Source organism: Henckelia pumila, chromosome 1, assembly GCF_033568475.1.
Source record: "Henckelia pumila isolate YLH828 chromosome 1, ASM3356847v2, whole genome shotgun sequence".
NCBI classification, from domain to species: Eukaryota; Viridiplantae; Streptophyta; class Magnoliopsida; order Lamiales; family Gesneriaceae; genus Henckelia; species Henckelia pumila.
In genome coordinates this window covers 88,821,018-88,845,807 of record NC_133120.1, presented here as the reverse complement: position 1 = coordinate 88,845,807, position 24,790 = coordinate 88,821,018, and the positions used below count along the sequence as shown (strand labels likewise).

The following is a 24,790-nucleotide window of genomic DNA, read 5'->3' as shown; positions in this document are numbered from 1 at the left end:
ATTCAATTCTGAGTTTCTTTTCTTTCTAATCAAATATTTGTATAAGTTGTTCGACATAGATCAATGTCTCATCAAACTCAATCTTATTTGACTGAAGTACATAAGAAGTCTCATTCGAATACTTCTATAACATAAATACATCGCGAATATCAGAAAGAAATAAAGACAATGTAAATCGATAAGCAAGATTGCCCACTTCTTCAGAAGTTTCATAAGATTCAACAATTCTCGGAGATAATATTATTCGCTTGTCAAGTCAGATAATGCTTCAGAAAATAAAAGAATCTGCAAACATACTCGGTCTCCCTGTTCAAAACACAAAGGTCGGTGTCTAATATGTGTATGTTTTGCTTCTCGATCAAAAACTATCTTCATTTTCTTCTGAATAAGCTTCTCTTTCTCTGTAATTTCTCAAATCATATCTGATCCGATAACTGATAGTTCTAAAATACTATCTCAATTCAGAGAATTTCTGATTTTTTGATCATTTCACATTTCAGAACACTATTCCGATATCCATTAGATAGCTGTTTCAGGAATTACAATATCCAAGTGGCAATATTAGTCAGCTAATACCAAATCAGGTATTAGAATTTTGAGCATCTCCTCGAATTTTGGATAGTCAACTCAGACAATCCATCGATAAGAGGATGGTAGAATGAAATCACATACAACCAAATACTCAAAATATCTGAAATCGATGCCACAATCTATCAAATAAATCTAAAGTCTCCAACTCAACAATAGATTTTAATAATTCATGTCATCTCATCATGTCGTTAACTTTTTTTACAGCTATCTTTAATATCTGTAGCATATTCAATACAGCATATTTTTATATTTATCGAAATCTACTTCAAGGAAATCGCAAACTCATAACGATCAATAGCACAACAGTACGATACAACTCAAAATAGTAATCTGACACAATAAATCGCAACCCTTCTACCGTAACATCGAGTAATATCAATTCCAGAATCAAATTCCTTTGGCGATCTTTCATAGTGTAACGCCCTGTTTTTATCTTAAATGAGTTTATTTGAGTTAATCGGAGATTACAGAGTTCACGAGCAGACTTGATTTTGATCAGGGTCCTTTTTGCAAATTTTGGAAATTTCAGGGACTAAAACGCAAATAGGGGATTTAATATATTATCTACACTTAGATTTTTATTTAGATCACTTCTCCTTCCTCCCCAAAGCGTGAACCTCCATTGTAGGCACCCAAAACGTTTCTTCAAGCTTTGGAATTCTCCGATTTTGTCGATCCGTCCGTTAGAAATTATTTCTGAAGGCAGATTTGCAATCACAGCAACGAGAGCTTCGTTATATCGTAAGTTCTTCTTCGATCGGATACATTCTAGTTTTTGGATGTTGTTAGAATCGTTCTAGATTCGAGTATGTTGTTCTCTATAGAGTTCTGATCGTTTATTATCTGTCAGTTTTGAATTAGAGCGACGTTCGGATTTGTTATGATTTTTGGAAGCCATTTTCGAAAATGTGGATTTTGAGATTGATGGGTTTGATTTGTTTTGGTTGTCTTAGAATTTTTATGAGGTTATATCGCTATTGAACTGCTGTCTGCGTTGTCGGTTTGTTCAGTTATAGCCGTTATGCCGTCGGTTTGAGTTTTGAAGATTTGAACCGTTTTTGAAGTTGTTGAACTTGGCTTGTAAGTCGATCATGGTAATTGATCTTTGATTGTATCTGAACAGATTCGTTTGGAGTTGTCAAGCCCTGTGTTAGCAGCATTTGGTCGTCGAGAATTGGACGAAGAACGGTAAAGAGATTACCTTGAACCGTTGCCTTTGTTGTTGGATTGTTTAGTTGTTGATTAAACCTTTTGTTGTAGCTTATCCAGAGTTGGAACTACTGCATTGAAAGGTAAAAGCAGTCATCGTAGCGGGATAGCATACTCGGGACTGTTGGTTCTCGAGTTTCCCTTTTTAAATCGCATATTGCATTGATACTTGTTCTAGCACGTGGAACTTGTAATTGTTGATTGATTGAGTTTTTGTTATGTGGCTTATGTTTATGTTTCTGTTATGCATTCATCTTGAGCCTACTTTGATTTCAGCGGGCAGAACCACCCTTTTTGTTAGACGTTTGGGAACTATGATTGAGTGGCCTAGGTTGTAGTATTTCACCTAGTGCTAGCATACTCATTATGGTTGCTCAAAGTCTAGAGGAGTGGGATACGTGGCACCACCTCGATTGGGAGAGTCGGTGAGTCGTTACGTGATCTCATCCTCGGGATCCCAAAAGCAGAGCAATACTCCCGTGTTTATCAGAACCGATATCCTGGTTTTAAAGACATGCATATCATTAACTTCGACTTGAATATGTGGTTTGATAGCATGTTGTATATTCATTACTTGATATGTTGCTTTTACTGGGATTATCATTCTCACCGGTTATCCGGCTGTTGCTTTGTTTTGTATGTGTACTTGGCAACAGGAAGGGCAGGATCAAGTCAGCATAGACCTGGTTAGCGTCCAGAGCAAGAGATAGAAGTGAGACTCGTTTAGAAGTCGAATCAGCATGTCAACCTAGTTATGTTTTGCGATCATGTTTAGTCATTCGAACTTCTCGTATATGTTTTGTAAGCAAGAAACGATGTAGGTGCTATGGATTTGAATGTTGCTCTTCCCTAAACCTTTCTTGTATTGTTATTGGAATGTCAAATACTCTTAATGCAAGTGTTTAGGTTTTGATTGAGTTTATTTCAGTGCCTTAACCTTTCTGGGCGAGGGGACGGCGCGGGCGCGCTTCCTTTGGCGCGGGCGCGCGGCCTCTTTGCGAGGTATGAGCGCGGGCGCGCTTCCTTTGGCGCGGGCGCGCTGGGATTTGCGAGATGTAGGCGCGGGCGCGCTGATGTCAGCACGGGCGCGCGAGCCTCCTTTAAAAAAAAAATATTTATTTGGTTCTTGATTCCTTATCGCTTGTTGTCTGATATTAGTTGTTTAGAAACGAGGTCTCACATTAAGTGGTATCAAAGCATTAAGATTCTTGGTCGAACTAGAGTGAGCGGGTAGATCGAGTCTGCGTGTATTGGCTCCTCGCATGTGTTTGAATTATTTTAACTATGTACTTAATTCCATGCGAGCATGCTTTATTATTGAGAATTATTGAATTACATGGTTATGTGATTTAATTTATAAAGCATGATCTACTTGAGATATAATTGTTTCTGTTACCGACTGGTATCCGGTATTCCAAGCGGTTGTAAGGGCACTGATTGTAGCGATTGAGATATCTCGTGTCCTAACCTTTGATTATCAGATGGGTCCTCGTCGAGTGAAAAACCGAAACACACCGCCAGTTATCCCTGCGAATGAGCAAGCTAGCACTGAAGTTGATCAGTTGGATGCTTCAGCAACGCCTATGAAAACCTTGCTGAAGAGGTTTCAGTCGTTCAATCCGCCGTTATTGATGGGTTCAGAAAATCCAGTTGACTGCGAGAGTTGGTTGGATGATATGGATCAGTTGTTTGATTCCATTGACTACACAGATGACCGCCGAATCAGGTTAGTAATTCATTAGTTGCGTGGTGGTGCTAAGAGCTGGTGGATCATGACAAAGAAAGCATTTGAGAGTAGAGGTACAGAGGTTACTTGGACTCTTTTTAAATCTGAGTTTTATAAGCGGTTTTTCCCTATCTCGTATCGTAAGGATAAGGGAGCAGAGTTTGCAAATCTGAGGCAAGGGAATCTGAACATTGAAGAGTACGTGGCTAAGTTCGATAGTCTGTTGCGTTTTGCACCGCTAATTGCCGGAGATGAAGAAGCTAAGGCAGATCAGTTCATCAACGGGTTGAACCCCGATGTCTTCACGTTGGTTAACATCAACAGGCCTAGCAACTTTGCGGATGCCATGAATTACGCAAAGGGAGCGGAAGCAGGCTTGTGGAGGCAAAGAGGTAACCAGGTAGTACCTCAGCAACAGAGACAGTATCAGAACCTACCATCTCAGTACCAGAATCAGCCACCTCAACATCAGAACCAGCAGCAGAGGTATGAAGGTGGAAACAGTGGGGGAAACAGAAAGGATCAGTACAAGGCAAGAGGTAAACAGTTCAAGAGACAGGGGAACAGTTCGTCCAGTTCCAGTGGTTCGAAGCAATTCGGTTCAGGATCGAGTTCTGGGTCATCATCCTTGTACTGCAGCAAGTGTGGAGGAAGACACTCACCGGATCAATGTGTGGGAGTCTTCGGCAATTGTAACACATGTCAGCAACCGGGACACTTCTCTAAAGTGTGCCCTCAACGTAATAGAGATAGAGCTCAGAGTGGGAGTTCGTCTAGACCTGCAGCTCAGCCGGAGAGGCAGTCGTCTGCAGTGCACTCTTTCCAACCCCAGCAACAGCAGAACAGACAGGGAGGTAGCTCTAGTGCAAATCAGCCTCCGAGACAGCAAGCACGAGTCTTTGCATTGACAGAGGATCAGGCTCAGGAAGCACCTGACGATGTCATAGCAGGTAACTGTTTGATTTTCGGTCATTCTGCTCATGTTTTGATAGATACAGGTGCTTCCCATTCCTTTATCTCTGAGAAATATGTGTTATTGCATGCTTTGCCAACTGAATTGTTGCCTACAGTAGTAGCTGTTACTTCACCTTTGGGTGGAGGAATTGTTTCTGTCCGACTGGTCAAGAACTGTGAACTTTGTTTCGAGGGGAATTTGTTAGAATTCGACTGTATTGTGCTTGGGTTGTCAGATTTTGATTGTATTGTCGGTATAGATGCTTTGACCAAGTACAGGGCAACAGTTGATTGTTTTCTGAAAGTTGTCAGGTTCAGACCTGAAATGGCAGACGAGTGAAAATTATTTGGTAAGGGTTCTCGATCTAGAATTCCTTTGGTTTCAGTGTTATCTATGACTCGTTTGTTACAGAGAGGTGCAGAAGGATTTTTGGTTTATGCGGTTGATGTACTGAAATCTAGCCCAGCTTTGGTTGACTTACCAGTGGTTAGAGATTTTGCTGATGTGTTTCCGGAAGATGTTCCTGGATTGCCACCCATTCGAGAGGTTGAATTCAGCATTGACTTAGTGCCAGGTACTCAACCTATTTCAAAAGCTCCTTATCGTATGGCACTTGTTGAATTGAGAGAGTTGAAGGAGCAGCTTGAGGATTTGATTGCCAAGGGATACATCAGACCTAGTGTATCGCCTTGGGGTGCTCCTGTTCTATTCGTTCGGAAGAAGGATGGTTCTATGCGGCTCTGTATCGACTACCGTCAATTGAATCAGGCTACAGTTAAGAACAAGTATCCTTTACCCCGAATAGATGACTTGTTTGATCAACTGCAGGGTTCTTCTGTCTACTCTAAGATTGATCTGAGTTCAGGTTATCATCAGTTGAGAGTGCGAGAGGAAGACGTTCCTAAGACCGCATTCAGAACGAGGTATGGTCATTTTGAGTTTATAGTCATGCCATTTGGTTTGACTAACGCTCCAGCGGTTTTTATGGGTTTGATGAACCGTATCTTTCAGCGTTATTTAGATGAGTTCGTCATTATCTTTATCGATGATATTCTTATCTACTCGAAGAACCGTACTGACCATGCAGAGCACTTGAGGACCGTACTGCAGATTTTACGAGCTGAGCAGTTGTTTGCCAAGCTGTCTAAGTGTGAATTCTGGTTGGATCGAGTTGTCTTTCTCGGTCATATCATTTCTGGAGATGGGATTTCTGTCGACCTAGCAAGATTGAAGCGGTTATGAATTGGCCTAGACCTACTTCAGTGCCGGAGATCCGAAGCTTCATGGGTTTAGCTGGTTATTACCGTTGTTTCATCGAGGGTTTCTCGTCTATTGCCAAGCCTATTACCCAGCTGACTCAGAAGAATGCGCCTTTTGTCTGGACTGCAGATTGTGAGGCTAGCTTTGTTGATCTGAAGAGAAGACTGACCAGTGCTCCAATTCTTTCTATTTCGAAGGGTACTGGAGGTTTCACAGTCTATTGTGATGCTTCTAACCGAGGCTTGGGTTGTGTTCTGATGCAGCATAAGCATGTGATAGCGTATGCATCAAGGCAGCTGAAACCGCACGAGACTCGTTATCCGGTTCATGATCTTGAACTAGCTGCGATCGTCTTTGCTCTGAAGATCTGGCGTCACTATCTTTATGGTGAGTCCTTCGAGATCTTTTCTGATCATAAGAGTCTTAAATACTTGTTTTCTCAGGCAGAGCTGAATATGAGACAGAGAAGGTGGTTAGATTTGTTGAAAGATTTCGACTGTGAGATCAAGTATTATCCGGGGAAGTCGAATGCAGTTGCAGATGCGTTGAGCCGAAAGCTTTGTTCTTTATCTCTTTCTACTATTGGTGTTTCTCAGTTGATCGATGATTGTTGCACTTCTGGTTTAGAGTTTGAAACATATATGGAGACTATCAGAGTGTTTGCTATTCAAGCCGAACCGGAGTTGTTTGTTGCAATCAGAGAAGCACAGAAGTCTGAGCCGAGCATTCAGGTTTCAGTAGAGAAAGTCAGATCTGGGCATCAGTCTGAATTCCAGGTTAGAGATGATGTACTGTATGTGAATAACCGTATTGTTGTGCCTGATATTTCGGATTTGAGGCAGCGTATTCTTCGAGAGGCTCATTGCAGTCGGTTTAGTATTCATCCTGGAGATCGTAAGATGTACAACGATCTGAAGATTCAGTTTTGGAGGAAGAGAATGAAGAGCGACGTAGCGAGGTTTGTATCTCGGTGTTTGAATTGTCAGCAGGTGAAAGCAGAACGGAAGCGACCAGGAGGTCTGTTGCGCAGTCTATCTGTTCCTGAATGGAAGTGGGATCACATTTCCATGGATTTCGTCACGAAGCTACCACGATCCGTTCGAGGATGCGATGCCATTTGGGTAGTAATCGACCGATTGACGAAGTCTGCGTGTTTTATTCCATACAGGATGACGTATCGTCATGATCAGATGGCTGAGTTATATGTTAGCAATGTTGTGAGACTGCATGGTGTGCCGAAGTCGATCGTTTCAGACAGAGATCCTAGATTCACTTCTCACTTCTGGCACAGTCTTTAGGGGGCACTTGGTACTCGATTGCATCTGAGTACAGCTTATCATCCTCAGACCGATGGACAGTCAGAACGGACTATCCAGACGTTATAGGATATGCTGCGAGCGGTAGTGCTAGACTTTGGCACTAGTTGGCAGGATTCTTTGCCTCTTGTCGAGTTTTCTTACAACAAAAGCTTCCAAGCGAGTATCGGTATGGCGCCTTTTGAGGCTTTGTATGGTAAGAAGTGCCGATCTCCGTTGTTTTGGGATGATTTATCCGAGTCACCAGATTTGGGACCGGAGATGCTTAGAGATATGGCAGAGCAGGTTAAGATCATTCAGACCAGAATGAAGTCAGCTCAAGATAGACAGGCAAAGTATGCGAATGTCAGGCGTAGACCTCTGAGTTTTGATCAGGGAGACCGAGTCTTTCTGAAGATTTCACCTTTCAGAGGCACTGTCAGATTCGGTAAGAGAGGGAAGTTATCTCCGAGATTCATCGGGCCGTACGAGATTCTCGAGAAGATAGGCGATCTTGCCTACAGACTTGCACTTCCTCCGTCTTTATCTGGTATTCACGACTTTTTTCACGTCTCTATGCTGCGAAAGTATCAACCAGATATTTCTCATATCCTTCAGCCTGACGAAGCCGAGTTAGACGAGACTCTGAGCTACTTTGAGCGACCGATTCAGATCCTTGATCGGAAGGAGAAACAACTCAGAACCAAGTTGATTCCGTTGGTTAAAGTGCAGTGGAGCCGTCACGGCGTCGAGGAAGCGACTTAGGAGACAGAATCTGACATGAGACAGCGATTTCCGGAGCTATTCGGATGACGTGAGTTCTTCTTACTGTCCTTAGTTCTTTATTCTATCTTATGAGTTGTGGTTCTCGTTGATTTCGAGGACGAAATTTCTTCTTAGTGGGGGAGAATTATAACGCCTTGTTTTTATCTTAAATGAGTTTATTTGAGTTAATTGGAGATTACAGATTTCACGAGCAGACTTGATTTTGATCAGGGTCCTTTTTGCAAATTTTGGAAATTTCAGGGACTAAAACGCAAATAGGGGATTTAATATATTATCTACACTTAGATTTTTATTTAGATCACTTCTCCTTCCTCCCCAAAGCGTGAACCTCCATTGTAGGCGCCCAAAACGTTTCTTCAAGCTTTGGAATTCTCCGATTTTGTCGATCCGTCCGTTAGAAATTATTTCTGAAGGCAGATTTGCAATCACAGCAACGAGAGCTTCGTTATATCGTAAGTTCTTCTTCGATCGGATACATTCTAGTTTTTGGATGTTGTTAGAATCGTTCTAGATTCGAGTATGTTGTTCTCTATAGAGTTCTGATCGTTTATTATCTGTCAGTTTTGAATTAGAGCGACGTTCGGATTTGTTATGATTTTTGGAAGCCATTTTCGAAAATGTGGATTTTGAGATTGATGGGTTTGCTTTGTTTTGGTTGTCTTAGAATTTTTATGAGGTTATATCGCTATTGAACTGCTGTCTGCGTTGTCGGTTTGTTCAGTTATAGCCGTTATGCCGTCGGTTTGAGTTTTGGAGATTTGAACCGTTTTTGAAGTTGTTGAACTTGGCTTGTAAGTCGATCATGGTAATTGATCTTTGATTGTATCTGAACAGATTCGTTTGGAGTTGTCAAGCCCTGTGTTAGCAGCATTTGGTCGTCGAGAATTGGACGAAGAACGGTAAAGAGATTACCTTGAACCGTTGCCTTTGTTGTTAGATTGTTTAGTTGTTGATTAAACCTTTTGTTGTAGCTTATTCAGAGTTGGAACTACTGCATTGAAAGGTAAAAGCAGTCATCGTAGCGGGATAGCATACTCGGGACTGTTGGTTCTCGAGTTTTCCTTTTTAAATCACATATTGCATTGATACTTGTTCTAGCACGTGGAACTTGTAATTGTTGATTGATTGAGTTTTTGTTATGTGGCTTATGTTTATGTTTCTGTTATGCATTCATCTTGAGCCTACTTTGATTTCAGCGGGCAGAACCGCCCTTTTTGTTAGACGTTTGGGAACTATGATTGAGTGGCCTAGGTTGTAGTATTTCGCCTAGTGCTAGCATACTCATTATGGTTGCTCAAAGTCTAGAGGAGTGGGATACGTGGCACCACCTCGATTGGGAGAGTCGGTGAGTCGTTACGTGATCTCATCCTCGGGATCCCAAAAGCAGAGCAATACTCCCGTGTTTATCAGAACCGATATCCTGGTTTTAAAGACATGCATATCATTAACTTCGACTTGAATATGTGGTTTGATAGCATGTTGTATATTCATTACTTGATATGTTGCTTTTACTGGGATTATCATTCTCACCGGTTATCCGGCTGTTGCTTTGTTTTGTATGTGTACTTGGCAACAGGAAGGGCAGGATCAAGTCAGCATAGACATGGTTAGCGTCCAGAGCAAGAGATAGAAGTGAGACTCGTTTAGAAGTCGAATCAGCATGTCAACCTAGTTATGTTTTGCGATCATGTTTAGTCATTCGAACTTCTCGTATATGTTTTGTAAGCAAGAAACGATGTAGGTGCTATGGATTTGAATGTTGCTCTTCCCTAAACCTTTCTTGTATTGTTATTGGAATGTCAAATACTCTTAATGCAAGTGTTTAGGTTTTGATTGAGTTTATTTCAGTGTCTTAACCTTTCTGGGCGAGGGGACGGCGCGGGCGCGCTTCCTTTGGCGCGGGCGCGCGGCCTCTTTGCGAGGTATGAGCGCGGGCGCGCTGGGATTTGCGGGATGTAGGCGCGGGCGCGCTGATGTCAGCGCGGGCGCGCGAGCCTCCTTTTAAAAAAAATATATATTTATTGGGTTCTTGATTACTTATCGTTTGTTGTCTGATATTAGTTGTTTAGAAACGAGGTCTCACACATAGCAAGGAATAACATTTTTCGTATAGCTACTAGTTATTTCATCATATTGTATAACGTCAAATACAACATATTATTCCATCTGTAAGAACTATAAAAAATTATATCGTAATCTCATACCGATATAGATAGTTTCATAATAAAATTCAATGGAATTTGCTCTTCTTTCGATTCTAAACTACTAAATTGTTCATAAATCATTAAATTGACCTCGCTTAGTCTAATTCATTGACAGTTTAGGCTTTAGAACAAAGAATTATATCACATTTGCATTCATATCTCATCTGTTAGAATCGATAAATTCTATAACTGCTCAAATCATTTAATCAAGGCAAAAAAAAAAAAAAAAAAAACAATTCATCATTGTGGCCTTATTCAATTTCTGATAAGTAGCACAAAATCTCACTGATCTGGATTTCTTTCAATTCTTGCAGTTCTGTTGGTGTCATGCTATAAGGTACTTTCGACATCAATAAGATATCTGTCATCAATTACATATCGAAGTTCATCGCACAGACTGGAAGTAATCTCAGAATTTCATCTGGACAATATCAGTAATTCCCTAACCATTGACAGATCATCCAATTTTGGACTAGCTTTCATCATATCTATTGCATAATGAGGAATTCCCCTGCTCTTTTCTGTAATAATAAAATTAGAGATAGAATAGATATCATAAGAACTCAAAATGTCGAACTCTGACCGTAGACTTCCCATTCTTCTATCAATTCAGTTCTGAATCTCATAACTTTCTGAATCAATCTACGACATCCCTGTACTTGGTTACCATATCTATATCGATAATTCAGTCAAATTCTAACAAACCAAGCACAATACAATCTATCTCTCTCACATTACCTTCAAACTATAGTAGAAAATTTTCGAACATATATCACTTCCGTAAAACACAAGAATAGATACCAGTAGAGAATACATACACGGTAATTTTGTTCAGAGATAAAATATGGAATGCGCCAGTATCTTCAAGCACATAAGCAAAATAATCATAAAGAGAATAATTACCAGCTATATCATCATTCGATGCTTCCGGAGCCTGTTCTTAAATCAAGGCTAATACTCGCTCTTGTTGTCTCAAGGGTTGGCTTTCAGTCTCGCTTCCTCCTGGTATAATCTGTGGTGGAGGCTGTGGAATATACCAAAGATGCTTGCCTTTCAGGCTGAGTCACTTCTCTTGATGACCCTGCACCATGTGATCTTTTCAAACCATGTTGCGGACATACTCTGGCAAAATGTCCCGCTTGATGACAAATATGAAAACTCCCAAGTATACCTCTGCACTGATTACTAGGATGTCCTCCTCCACATTTGTTGTAATAAATTCCTGCATACTCTAAACTAGTTTGCCTCTATCCACTAGAGTTAGATGAACTATCTCCTGATTTCTTAAACTCCTTTCCTTTTGCTTTCAAAGAATCTTTCTTGCCACTACTGCTACCACCTCCTCAGATCTGGGGAATGGTTGCTGAAACTGACTCGATGGCTGTCTTTGAGAATGTGACACAAACAATGCTTCTCGTTGTTTCATCAGACCAGCCTCAGCTCCCTTTGCTTTATCAAGTGCATCATCAAAGTTGTTTGGTCTACCAGCATTCATCAGTGTAAATACATCTGGATTCAGTCCATTAATGAACTGATCAGCTTTAGCCTCTTCTTTCTCAGCTACATGTGGAGCGAATTTCAGCAAAGTAGAGAACTTAGCAACATATTTCTCGATATTCAGATTTCCTTGTTTCAGATTGGCAAACTCTGCATTCTTATCTTTTCTGTACGATGCTGGAAAGAATCGTTGATAAAATTCAGTTTAAACACTTTCCAATTAATCATCGTACCTTGATTCTCAAGAGTTTTCTTGGTTGTAATCCACCAGCTCTTTGCAACATCTTGCAATTGATACCCAATCAGTCTAATTCTTCTATCATCTGCATAATCAAGGGAATCAAACATAATCTCAATATCCTCTAACCAACCTTTGCATTTAACTAAATTCTCAGTTCCTTTCAGAGTAGGCGGCTTGAAAGATTGAAATCTTTTCAGAAGTATCTCCATTGGTGACGCTGTAACATCCCTCATATCTCTCAATGTACTGCCTTGCTATGTTCTCGGAGCTTTAGGTGTTTGTGGCAATGTCGGGGCTACATTTACTTGTTCTGGCTGAGGAACTGTCTATGTCTGTCTATTCATCATTCGACGAGGAGGCATATCTGATATTTCAAACAGATTAATGTATAATACAATCTCATGTAACCTAATTCTAACTCAATCCTCATCTGTTCAAAACTTTCGTGCATTCTCAAGAGATCAAATTCCGATTCATTCTCGAATAATACATGCTTCCAATCAACTCATATAATAAGGAAAGCATGTAATTCTTGCATCTGTACGGCATGATATTCTTACCATTTGATCACATAAGTATATCATCATATAACTCAAAAACAGCAAAGCATGCTCGATAATTTCAATTAAAAAATCACGCGATCATAAAGTTCTGGAATTATAACGCAATATTCACATGTATTTCAGGTAATCACAAAAAGAATTCAATCACATGCGAATAAAAAAAATCAAGCGGACTCGATCTACCCCGCTCATTCTAAATCAATCCAGAACCTACGCTCTGATACCACCTGTTGTGACGACCCGGGCGCTAATCTCTCAAATCAAAACATTTAATCCAAGTTCATAAATTAAAACCAAGCAATCAAAGCCTCAATTTTTTTTAAAAACAATATGGGCGCGGGTGCACCCCCGCGCCCAACCTGGCAGAACTTTTGTTCTGCCAGGGTGCGGGTGCGCCCTGGACCGGCGCCCCCACGCTCAACCTGGCAGAACTTTTGTTCTGCCAAGGTGTGGGTGCGCTCGGGCCAGCGCGGGTACGCTCAAACGGGCAGAGAAAAATAATTTTGCCCAGCTGTTGTCCAAGTACTTCCTTTGCTGCATGACCGATTATTTCGGTTAGAAAATTCTAGCAAGTGAACTAGGTCAAGTTATAATATAGTTGGACAGAGTCCAAGTCAATCTCACATAGACTAATGTTTAAATACTAAGATATAAATTATTCAATTTAATCTAGGCTAAATAAAATGATGGATTTTTATAAATTAACTACTAATTAAAATAAAAATAAATTATTCTAAAGCAGAAGTTTAAATTAAATTAAATGAACAGAAAAGCTTTAAGACTGATTCAAATTTTAGGAAAATGACCAGGAACACACAACGGTACCAGACATCGATAATTGCCACGTATTGGATTTAATCAAACAAAGCTCATTCATATTCACGACGAAATTCCCTAGAATAATTATTAATCTATTTCTAGAATTAATAACCCTATTTTCATTTAACAGTCCAATTATTTCTAATTGAATTTAGTTAAACAAAAACGCATTCACGAGTTATGGAATTTCAGCTTTCGCCTAAAATCGCACTCTGAAACCGAATACTATTTCTAGTCGGTTTAACCAAGTGTTAATCAATATTTTGAAGTTAATTTCAATCTTTTCTTTTTCAAATCCAGATCGAACAACAGACATGCAATTAATTGGCCAGATTAAAATCAAGAATTATGCACAAACATTAATCAATAAATATTTCATAAATCAAAATTCAATCAATCTGTTCCATGAAAAAAAATCAATAGTCTAGCCCTATTGTGGCCCCGGTCAAAAGACGACTACTCCATAATAATAAAATCAAACAAAAGTTTCATGTTTGAATTCATAATAAAATAAAACAGAAAAAGAAGAAAAGAGAAATCTCAGCGATGGTGCTGAATCTCGCTTGTGTTCTTCAATTCTGCTCTAAGCCGTCAGTTCCAAAATCTGGCAAAAGTCTCTGAGTCAAAATTCCTTTTCTCATTAGGACTTGATTCCCTTTTATATCTCCCTCTCAAAAAGCCCTATTTTTCGTCCCAAATAATGTCTAATATTGCCTCCAAATAAAAGAGTCCCGAAATTTCCAATTTCTGGCAATATATTTTTTTCCAAATCTGCGAACCACACGGACCCCGGATAAGGGTCCGGATACACCTCCGGACATTTTTCTAGCTCGTGAACAGTAACTACACGGACCCCGGATAAGGGTCCGGATACACCTCCGGAGGTCCTCTGTCTCGAATTTCTTTAATTGCATTGACACGAGGGTTGGTCCAAAAATGGCACGGGGTCCGGACATTATTCTGGGCCGACTCCTTCTTCATCTCTAAAATGCACGGACCCCCTTCCAAAGCATGCACGGGGTCCGGACATTAAACTTCTCTTCAATTTCTTGGCGTCTTATGATTTCTCCATGTTTTTCGGCCAAGTTTCGACGTGGCATCGCATTGTTTAACTTTTTCTTCAATATTTAAGCTTTCTCAAATTTTAGTCAAACCTACAAACACATAAAAGTATGACGATTTAGGCACAAAAGTCGGAATAAAAATGCCAGATAAGCACGAATACGACAAAATAAAGTGTCAAATAAACGATAGAATTCGTGCTTATCACTGTACCAAGTCATCTAAACAAGATATATCAATTCTAAAAGAAATATAAACATAAACTCAATTCCCAACATGCATTGAAATAAGCTTCATTTCATTCGATACTCTTGAGTTTACATCTACAACTCATAATCCATCACAATATAGTAAACTCATGTTAACTTCATGTATCAAGATTTCAACATAAAGTTTATCAACAACACCACCAAAATAACATGCATAAGGAGAGGTCTACTAGTTCTTCATCAACTAGAGTGTAGTACAACATAAGCTAAAATCATAGCATACAAGCAACTATATCTCAAGTTGATACAACACTTGACAACAACTCATCTAAACCCGAATCACCACTCTACTCTCTCTCTATCTCAATTCTTCATGGTTTTCTCGGACTCGTTCCAGTCCCACCTATTGTCATGCACACATACAAACAATACAATAGCCGGAGAGACTCCGGTGAGAATTTAATCCCAGTATAAAACAACATAAACATGCATAAACTCAAGTAATTCAACTTCAAGCATATTAACAATCATTTAACAAATAAGACTCAAGGCAACTTAAGACATATTAACTCAAAATGCTATAAATCAAATTGCAATCGTTGTATTCAAGCAAGACATGCTGTAAATATCATAAACTCATATCAAATCAATATCAACTCTTCAAACAATCATGCATTTAACTTAATCAAAATAATATAAACTCATCTATTTCAACCGAAAGTAATGCATGATTTAAAAATCGGTTATCATATCGGTATGGGTTCTCTTTTTGGAATCCCTGAGAAAGAAACACGTCAACCTATCCACCTACTCTCTATTCTAGGTGACGTTAAGTGTTTATTCCCGGACTTTGGTCCACTATATTGGGCGTCAAACATTAAGGATAACTCAATCATCTAGCCGTCAAATGTTAGGGATGACTCAATTACCTAAACTCCTCAATATACGTCCAAACATCCTATCATCTCGTATTGTCAACTCAGTCCTCAAAACTCGAAAGAAAGTTGGCCCAATATGAATGCAACAAAACTCAAACGCATCAAGTAAAGACCAACAACACAAGCTAAATCAAGAAAGTAAGTATATATGCAACTATCAACATAGAAGCACAAAGTATGTGGTTTTAGAAAGGAATACTCAATAGATTCATATTGAGTGTGCAAGCCCTTTCTGTAAAGGTTGTCTTTTACCTTTCAATCTTGGTTCAAAGCTCTTCAAACCTGGTCAAGCAACACAACAAGTCCCTTGTCAAAATCTGCTCAACCATCAATCACTCTTCAAGTCATAAAGTGCACAAACTTTGATCAATTCTTTCTCGGTTCGACGCTGAACTTTCCAAGCTCTATGTCCCATGTTTTCAATCTAAAAACACATCATATATATTCAAGAACATCAGCAAGAAACTCATCAATGTCCAGCTAAATCAAAGATATCACAAATCAACTCAATTCTTGGCTCGACGGCATTAACGATTAAAATTTGGCAACCGTAACTCATTTCTATTACTTCTATCATTCAAATCAACTTCATATAAACCTCATATCATCTAAAAATCATCATATATAAACTCAATCAGAAGCATAGTATCGAATCCAACTTCTGAAAAATCATAGCACTTGCGAACGATGCTTGTTCTTCGGTTCAACTTCGATATCGTCAAATATATATCAATCATCTTTCCTAAAAACACACATATCAGCATGTATACCAGCAATAAATCAACATATCAGAAGTGAAAATTTTTAAATATAAGCTGAAAATTCATATCAAATTCATACGTCGTTCGTTCGTCAATCCAGTTTTGATATATCAATCACTAGAAGCTTACAAGCATAAATCTATAAACACTTCTGACTTCTGCCCCATAACACAATTTCGAAATCATCTAGATCAAGATAATACTTACATCAATTAATAGCCCTTCTTGCAAGGATTTCGAAACTCTTTTCGAAATTGAATTCGGACAACCGGAGCAAAAGTTTTTAAAGATTAAAGATCAAGAATTAGGTTGAGCTTCCTTCCCTCTTCCTCTCTCACGTATTCTGCTGAATTTGGCTGAATCAAAAGATAATATACACGTTCATGCATAATTAGAAGCCAAGTGTCATGCAATTTTTCATTATTTGCACTTTGGCCCCTAAATTCTTCAATATTTGCAAATCGGTCCTCGAAAAACATTTTTAATTCAATTTCAATCCTAAAAAATTTAAAAATATTAAAATTTAAATCATAACTCCAAAATTCTCAAATTCATATACTCGGATTTAAATTAAATAATATGTCGGATTAAATCAATTAATCACGGGTCTTACATCCTTGGTAAACAAACTGTTGGGAAATATTGATATGCTAATTAGTTCTTTAATATCGTTTTATTTGTAGCAAATATTCTAAACAATCCTCACTTTATTGTTGATGTATATTGTTGGTAAACAAATTGTTGGAAAATATTGATATGCTAATTAGTTCTGTAATATTGTTTTATTTGTAGCAAATAAACATTAAAGTTTCCCACAACATCTTTTTCTCTAAAAAAAAATTCTAGCATTAGATATTTGATATTGAGTAGATGCCACCATGAACTATCTCACAATCCTCTGATGACAAACCTTAGGTCATCTACCAGAAACCTAACTACCTATCCTGAAAAATGGACCAAAAAACAGGCTAATTAGCCAATTACTACAAGATAAGGTATAGATTATGTCCCACCGTTGCACAAGAAATCACCTAGCAACCTTGAAACAACACACAAATGATGAGGCAAATGCACAAAATAACCCAATTATAAGCAGACTGCTCTTTTCATGGGAATCTAGATCAATCTGCCACCACCAATTTGCAAATACAAACGAGCAAAATATAATCAATTAGCAATTCTTCGGTTCAAAATTACCACTAAAAACATCTCATTGGACAAAAAAATTCAGTATAAACACAACAGAACACTCGTTGCTCCCCAAGGATCGATGGATGATGATAAATCCCAATAACTTTCTGCATTTATTTGTTTGCTACGTGAAAATTGCCTTATGGCTCCTCGAACACGAGGACTTCTCAAGAATCAGGCAAAAAGACGCGTGACTTCAGTTACTAATCTTTCAACAGCATGCACGCAGCAACACAGTATATAGCGAGTCGAGAGTTTGACTCTATATTTTTAAGACAAATTTGCCCGCCTAAGTGCTTACGGGTTTGATCAAATCGTCTCCCAAGATAGAACGCTAATCATCAACTTCGGTAGTAGCACTACAAAAACCGAAGAATCTTTTGAACACTCAAAGTGTTTAAGAAACTCAGACTCGAATATGAGTATGCAAGAAGAATAAGATAGAGTCAGAAATGAGCGAGTTGGAATGAATGGGGAGAGGTCTATTTATAGACGTTGGAAGGCTGCCTTGATGGGTTGTATCACTTCAGACGCACTGGTTCAATCAAAGTGGTGCACTGGTTCAGGCGAAGAGACGCACTGATTCAGGCCGAATAGATGCACACGTTCAGCTGGAAGAATGCACTGGTTAGGACCCAAAAGCCGCACTGATTCAGGATGAAGCGTTGCACTGATTCGGGCTGACACTGATTCGGAAGCAAAAAATAAAATATTTAATTAATTTTTTGTCCAAAAACGTTATATCATGTCAAAGCCCAGCCCACGCTTGGTCCGTGCCGAGCTGAGCTGGCCGGTCGGACAGAAGGCGGCGGCGCGCGCGCGTGTGGCCAATGGTTCAAACCTAACATAGTCTAGGTCCTCTCCCTTTAACAAACATGGGTACCCCTTGGGGCCCCAACCCCTTGTATCATCTTAGGCATTATATAATGGTGTCCTTTCCCACATTTTACCAATGTGGGACAATGAGAATCAATCTCATTCACAACCCAGCTTGCGGCTTTGAACCTTCCTTAGTGAAACACTATCGGAATTACTAGGCTGCCTAGTGAACGTTCACGTCTTGAACTATTCAGCCGTTGTTGTAAACCAAGACAACAATATTCACACAATAAATTTTCTCACACTTTATTTGTTCTCATGGTTTTGTCCGTTTTGGTCCTGGACAACATCTTGGATTCTTAAGTATTTCGTTGAAGCGGCCCGTCTTCATACTTAAATAGGCAACCTTCTATTATATGAGTATCCTGGCATACCCTAATTCTTAAAGAAATATAGGAATCATTAAAAGTTTGTTAAAACTTAACCTCACTACTTGCACAGTTTGCACTTTTTATCCTAGGAATGAGAATAGAACGAAGTTCTAAGTGCACACGACATTCATAACTTGATTTTCCCATTGAACCAGGATCTTGGGATCTCCAATCTATAAGGTTGGGTTTTCGCTATGAATATTCTTTAATTTTGTAGGTTTTAATCTCATTCCTCTTGATAAGCAGTTTACTTGATCTCTCCCTAAATCTTTTGTCAACGGATCCGCTAAGTTATCTTTTGATTTTACATAATCAACTGCGATAACCCCATTTGAGATCAACTGCCTAATGGTATTATGTCTTCGACGTATGTGTCTTGACTTACCATTCTACATACTACTTTGTGCCCTACCTATAGCCGACTGACTATCGCAATGTATCATAATTGCTGACATTGGTTTCGTCCAACACGGAATATCTTCTAGGAAATTACGAAGTCATTTCGCTTCTTCTCCCGCTTTGTCTAAAGCTATGAACTCTGATTTCATAGTTGAACGAGCTATACACGTTTGCTTAGGATTTTCACGACACAGCTCCTCCACCGATGGTGAACACATATCCACTTGTAGACTTTGAGACTTTTGTGTCTGAAATCCAATTTGCGTCACAATATTCTTCAAGTACAGAAGGATATTTTTATCAGCCTGGTTATCTTGTCAGGCCCACTTCACTACCCTGACAGCCCGGGCCCCGGTTTAGCAAACTATCATCAATGAGTATGCAAGAAGAAGAAGAGAGAATCAGAAATGAGCGAGTTGGAGTGAATGGGGAGAGGTCAGTCGAAGTGGTGCACTGGTTCAGGCGAAGAGACGCACTGATTCAGGTCGAAGAGATGCACACGTTCAGCTGAAAGGTCGCACTGGTTAGGACCCAAAAGCCGCACTGATTCGGAAGCAAAAATAAAATATTTAATTAATTTTTTGTCCAAAAAAGTTATATCATGTCAAAGCCCAGCCCATGCCCGGTCCGAGCCGGCCGGCGGCGCGTGGCTAATGGTTCAAACCTAGCATAGTCTAGGTCCGCTTCCTTTAACAAATATGGGTACCCCTTGGGGCCCCAACCCCTTATCTCATCTTAGACATTATATAGTGGTGTCCTTTCCCATATTTTACCAATGTGGGACAATGAGTATCAATCTCATTCACAACCCACAACAACCAACCATTTTTTCCAACAACTTCTTCAAGATCAGCAGCTCGTCAAACAAAAGCTTCCACGTTCGTTACACATCTTGCCAACCCGTTGCTTGCTGAGCAATATATTTGTGTCCTGTAAGTCTTATTCGTCTTCCATCTGATCAAGAATGAAACACAAGGGGGATGCAACAAATTTGCGCCTATTAAAAAATATTCAAAAACTGTGTAAAAAAGTAAGAACCTTTGTTCACAAACGAATGCTCGAGGCACCATGTGAGTAGTTCTTCTCCGCAAACGTCACCTTCTGACAAGGGGATGTATATCATATATATCTCCCATCTTCTCTCGAATTATGAAAACCATTTTTATCAACGAGGCCACCTCGGGATAATATCTTGCTTTCTTTGATTTATGTTTTCGTTCTCAACCTCTCACATATAGCATCAATGATAGGTTCATCCAACACTTGAAACATTCTCAGCTGTAATTGGCATACAACTCAATCCGTTCATACATTTGCGGGTAACTCGGGATTCATTCACATGTGTTCCTTATTCCTAATCCTATATATACATAAATGGTATTTATAAACCTTACTTTCTCGACAAATTTTAAGCAGATGACGTACGTATTTCTCTTTGAAGCTCCTCTGGTAAACCTTACATCTGCATTTCTTCATTCACACCTCGAGTAACAGCCCAATAATTAAAACGTTCAGCTTCTCGAACATGCGTGCCAGGGGCAGCCCTGCCCCAGGGCGGGCAGGGCGCATGCCCAGGGCCCCACTTTGGGTGGGACTCCAAATTTAAAAATAATAATTATTATAAATTTATATTATAAATATTATGTATTAATGTACTTCAATTAATTTTTATTATATTATAGTAGTTATTTAAAAAATCGAAGAATATTTATACATCGTCAACAACAAAACTATCACCCAAATTAATATATTCAATTGTCGCTTTGTTAATCACCTCTCAATTTGATGTTGTTTGTCGTCGATCATCACTTTTCACGTTCTTGGCATTGATTTTTATAGCTTGATGTTACCAATTTTATCTTGACCTCTGTGTGCGTTACAATTTGATTTATGAATTGTTCAATTTATTTTTAGTTTAATGTTATATTTTAGTATTTATAGTTAATTTCTTGTCGTTGTTGAAAATTATGGATTGAATTTACAAATTTCGAAACTTATTTTTAAAAATTGGGACTTTTATTTAATTTATTTTTAATGACTAAATTAACTGCTTTTAATTAAAGTAACACTTAAATTGTGAGTTTAGATAGTTCAATGTGATTTTTTTTCGGGATCATAATTATATTAACAAAATATGATGATAATTTCGTATAGCTCGATTATATTTAATTTTTTAAATGAAATTTGATATTTACACTTTGCTTTGTGTTACCTACACTCAAATTCATGTGTAGAATGAAGTGAAAATTTATTTAGAGTACAAATAACAAAAAATAAAGTGTAAATATCAACTTTTTTAAAAAAATTAATGTAAGAAACTATTCCTCTAATCTTCGCCCGGGACCTCAATTTTCTTTGGACCGCCCCTGATGCCTGCAAGACAATGCACATGCAAGTACCATACTTCCATTATCATAGGCAGGGCCGTTCCTATTTAGAGGCCGATTCAGGCCCATTTTTTTTCGGAGCCCATAATTTTGAAAAAAAAAAATTTATTATATAAAAGTGTAAATTGATCCAATATAAATTAATTATTCTTGGGATTTTTTCATTCATATCTCAGCAAATTATTTTTTCTTTGTCTACCACCTAGAGCCGTCAATTTGGGTTAGGCCCATCGGGTTGGCCCGGCCCGCCACACAATTTAAGTGGGTTGGGTTGAAATTTTTTCAACCCAACAAAAGGTAGGCCTAAATGGGTCAACCCGCCTAGGCCCGCGACCCTCGCGAGTTGGCCCGCGGGCCTGAAAATTTATTAATTTATTTTTATTTTTATCGTTATATATGTATTTTTTTAATAAAAATTGTGATTTTTTTTGTATTAATTACTTTATATAAAATTTACACACATGAAATCAATAATTAAAATTTTTATTATTATGTTTCTATTAATATTTATTTATGAAATGATATTTATAATTAATTATAATATTATTTATTTATTTTTATTTTTCGTGATCCAACCCGCGGGCCGGCCCGCCTAACCCGCAACCCACCTTGGGTTGGGTTGGGTTGAGGATTTCCAGCCCGCCATGATGATGGGTAACCCCGCCATCGACCCGCCAAAAGGTGGGTTTTTGGTGGGCCGGCCTGCCCCGTCATGGGTTGGCCCGTTTGACAGCTCTACACCACCTAATATAATTTTTTTTTATTTCAAGGTATTTTGATAAATTTATTTATGAAGTTTATTATTCCTATGTTCCTTTATAATTTTTTTTCAAATATAAATTATTTTTCAAAATGTCCAATATAAACAAAAAAATCATTTTTATTCCCTAAATTTATTATATATTAGTGTAGTTGGACCAATATAAAAATATATTTTCTGACTCATAAGGGTTTTTCTGATATTAATGAGCACGATTTATTCTCGGAGTTAACATTCTTGAAGTTCTTATTACCAAGAGAAACAAAACCGACAATGAATATAGTGAATTACTTGGAAAAAAAATTGATGGATATTTCTTAAATACTCACATTGCTTATAACATCTCGTTGACTATACTTTTTTATATTTGTAAGTGCAAAACAAAAAATTTATCAAATTTAACGTTTTTCAAAACATATCCTCAATAAATCATGTTATGTGAAAAGATTGAATGAATTGGTTATTCTATTAATTGAGAAAAAAATTCATGAACAATTTGATCAATATTGTTAGTTCTAAATTGTTAGACGAGTTGTTTTATAGTTACCATTTTGTACAGAATATGAATGCACATTATGATTTAGGGATCTCTTTTAAAAGTTAGATTCATACCCAAAAATTATTAAGATCGACCCTAATCATAGGGGCAATTGTTACTTCCGCAAACCCAAAGATTCCCCAACTTAACTCCTTTGGCGGCTTATGCGATTCATCCTTAAATTTAATCGACCATTAATATCTTTTGGCTTGCCAAACTTATAGCTAATATATAGTAAGGATGATGTTATTGAAACCCTTTAATTTAATCTAGGACTAGCCCAAATGTCATATTTGATCACTTTGACAGTACTACACAGCAAAAGAGGTAATATCACTGCTTCCGATAGATCAATGACAGTAAGCAATATAATGAATGGGAAATAGACTGTCAACTAGACCAGATGACACCAAGCGTCTTGGACAATAATCTTAAACGTCCACTTTAACACACTCATAAAGACATGCATACAAATAATCATAAATAACCAAAAATCCCAACGTTCGTAACAATGGCTGAAACAGCTTGGTCTAAAAAAATATATCTAAATTTTTAATCCATTGAATCGAATTTGCGAATTAAACAACCAACATATTATATTATATACAATTTTTCCTGCTAAAGAATTAATTATTATTTTTTAGGAAAGTGTTTAATGAGCATTGGTTGGATGGAGCACTCGACTGTCCAACCAACGTGGAAATGTGTTTCTATTTATTCGTCAATTTTTTAATAATAAATATAAAAACCAGAAAAAAGCATCTCTTCATTGTTTTTGGTCTAGTGTTAGCTTTTTTGGGACGAGTTCCACAATCTTGGTGAAATATGCTTAAACCAAAAAAAAATTCCTTACTCTCGCTTTCAAATAAATAATTGTAAAATGAGTTAATTCGATATGTTTAAGGATTAAAAAAATAATATTTTGATATAAACAAAAATATTATAATTCATTTTTTAAAAAAAAATGTGAAGAACGCCCTTGAACTGATTCAGGGTCACGTTGTCAACTATCCTCCTGTCAGGTAGCTTGGATTAACGGGGAGAATACTTCAATCTATTTTATTAGAGAAAAATATAAAATTTAAAGAAAGCTACATTTACATATTTTTTTTTAAAAAAATCCTGAAATAGAGGTAAAGAAACAAAATATATGGCCAACTTGATTTTTTTAAACCTTACAATTAACCTATAATTAATAATATTATCTTTCATTGTATTTTAATTTGAACTTTTTATGATATAAATTATCAAATAAATTCATTTAGCGAGTTCAGAAAATTGAAATTTTTACTTGAATGTGTTATGTTGCAGTTAATGGGACTTTAAAAAAATGCGGCAAAAAGATGATTTTCATTTTTTTCCCATTTTTTTTATAAAAGGAGTATAGCTCATTAATGCATCATTTTATTTAATTTTTCCATCCGAAATATACATATTTTTACATATTAAGAAAATCATTGAGAGTATATAATTTACAAATAAACTTCTTATTTTATACTTAGTTAGTTCATTCAAAAAGTCCCTTAAAAATTATTCAAAAAATAATTGCATGTTTTACAATAAATATTTAGATTGTAAAAATATATTTCTAAAAAAACATACTACCAAATAAGGAAAATGTATAAATATATATTTGAGACTATCGAAAAATTAAAAGATGTTATCTAATTGAGCGGTAATGAGATATTAGCCTTAAAATAATGAGCAATACTACATGTATAACAAATTTTATACAACAAATCTTACAACACAATGTAAAAATTATATATATCAAAATTTCACGATAAATTGAATACAAAATTTCACGATAAAATAGCAAATCTCACGATATAATTGTTATAAATATCGTTGTACACGATATTTGTTGTATTTTTAGCATTATCCTAAAATAATACTAACATTTATTATTTAAAAAATTCTAAATCTTTAAATATATCCTTAAATAGCACTCTAATCTTTAAATACATCCTTAAATACTACTCTAAAGATAACTTTTAGAAATTTCCAAGGAAGACCGAGAGTATGTGACCGAAGTATTGTTGACTTGATTATAATCACAACTGTCTAAAAGTTACACGCAATTTAATACATTTATGCTCATTGTTCATGTTTGGTTGGGTGAAACATTGTTTCATAAATAGTTTTTTTA

The 24,790-nt window shown here is 37.5% G+C and overlaps 1 protein-coding gene across 1 annotated transcript; it reads right to left on the bottom strand.

Moving 5' to 3' along the window:
• Positions 1 to 11,332: 11,332 nt before the first annotated feature.
• LOC140867771 (uncharacterized) lies at positions 11,333 to 11,997 on the bottom strand. The gene is made up of 2 exons (XM_073272824.1): positions 11,757 to 11,997; positions 11,333 to 11,700 (listed from the first exon to the last, which is right to left on the bottom strand). The coding sequence occupies exons 1-2, from the start codon at positions 11,995 to 11,997 to the stop codon at positions 11,333 to 11,335; spliced, it is 609 nt and encodes a 202-aa protein (XP_073128925.1).
• Between the last annotated feature and the right edge of the window lie 12,793 nt (positions 11,998 to 24,790).

Bases quoted from the DNA above. Each gene is read 5' to 3' on its own strand.
- LOC140867771 (XM_073272824.1), bottom strand. From the start codon at position 11,997: ATGAGGGATGTTACAGCGTCACCAATGGAGATACTTCTGAAAAGATTT. The intron at 11,701-11,756 runs GTACGATGATTA...GATTCTTTCCAG, and splicing joins GAAAACTCTTGAGAATCAAG to CATCGTACAGAAAAGATAAG.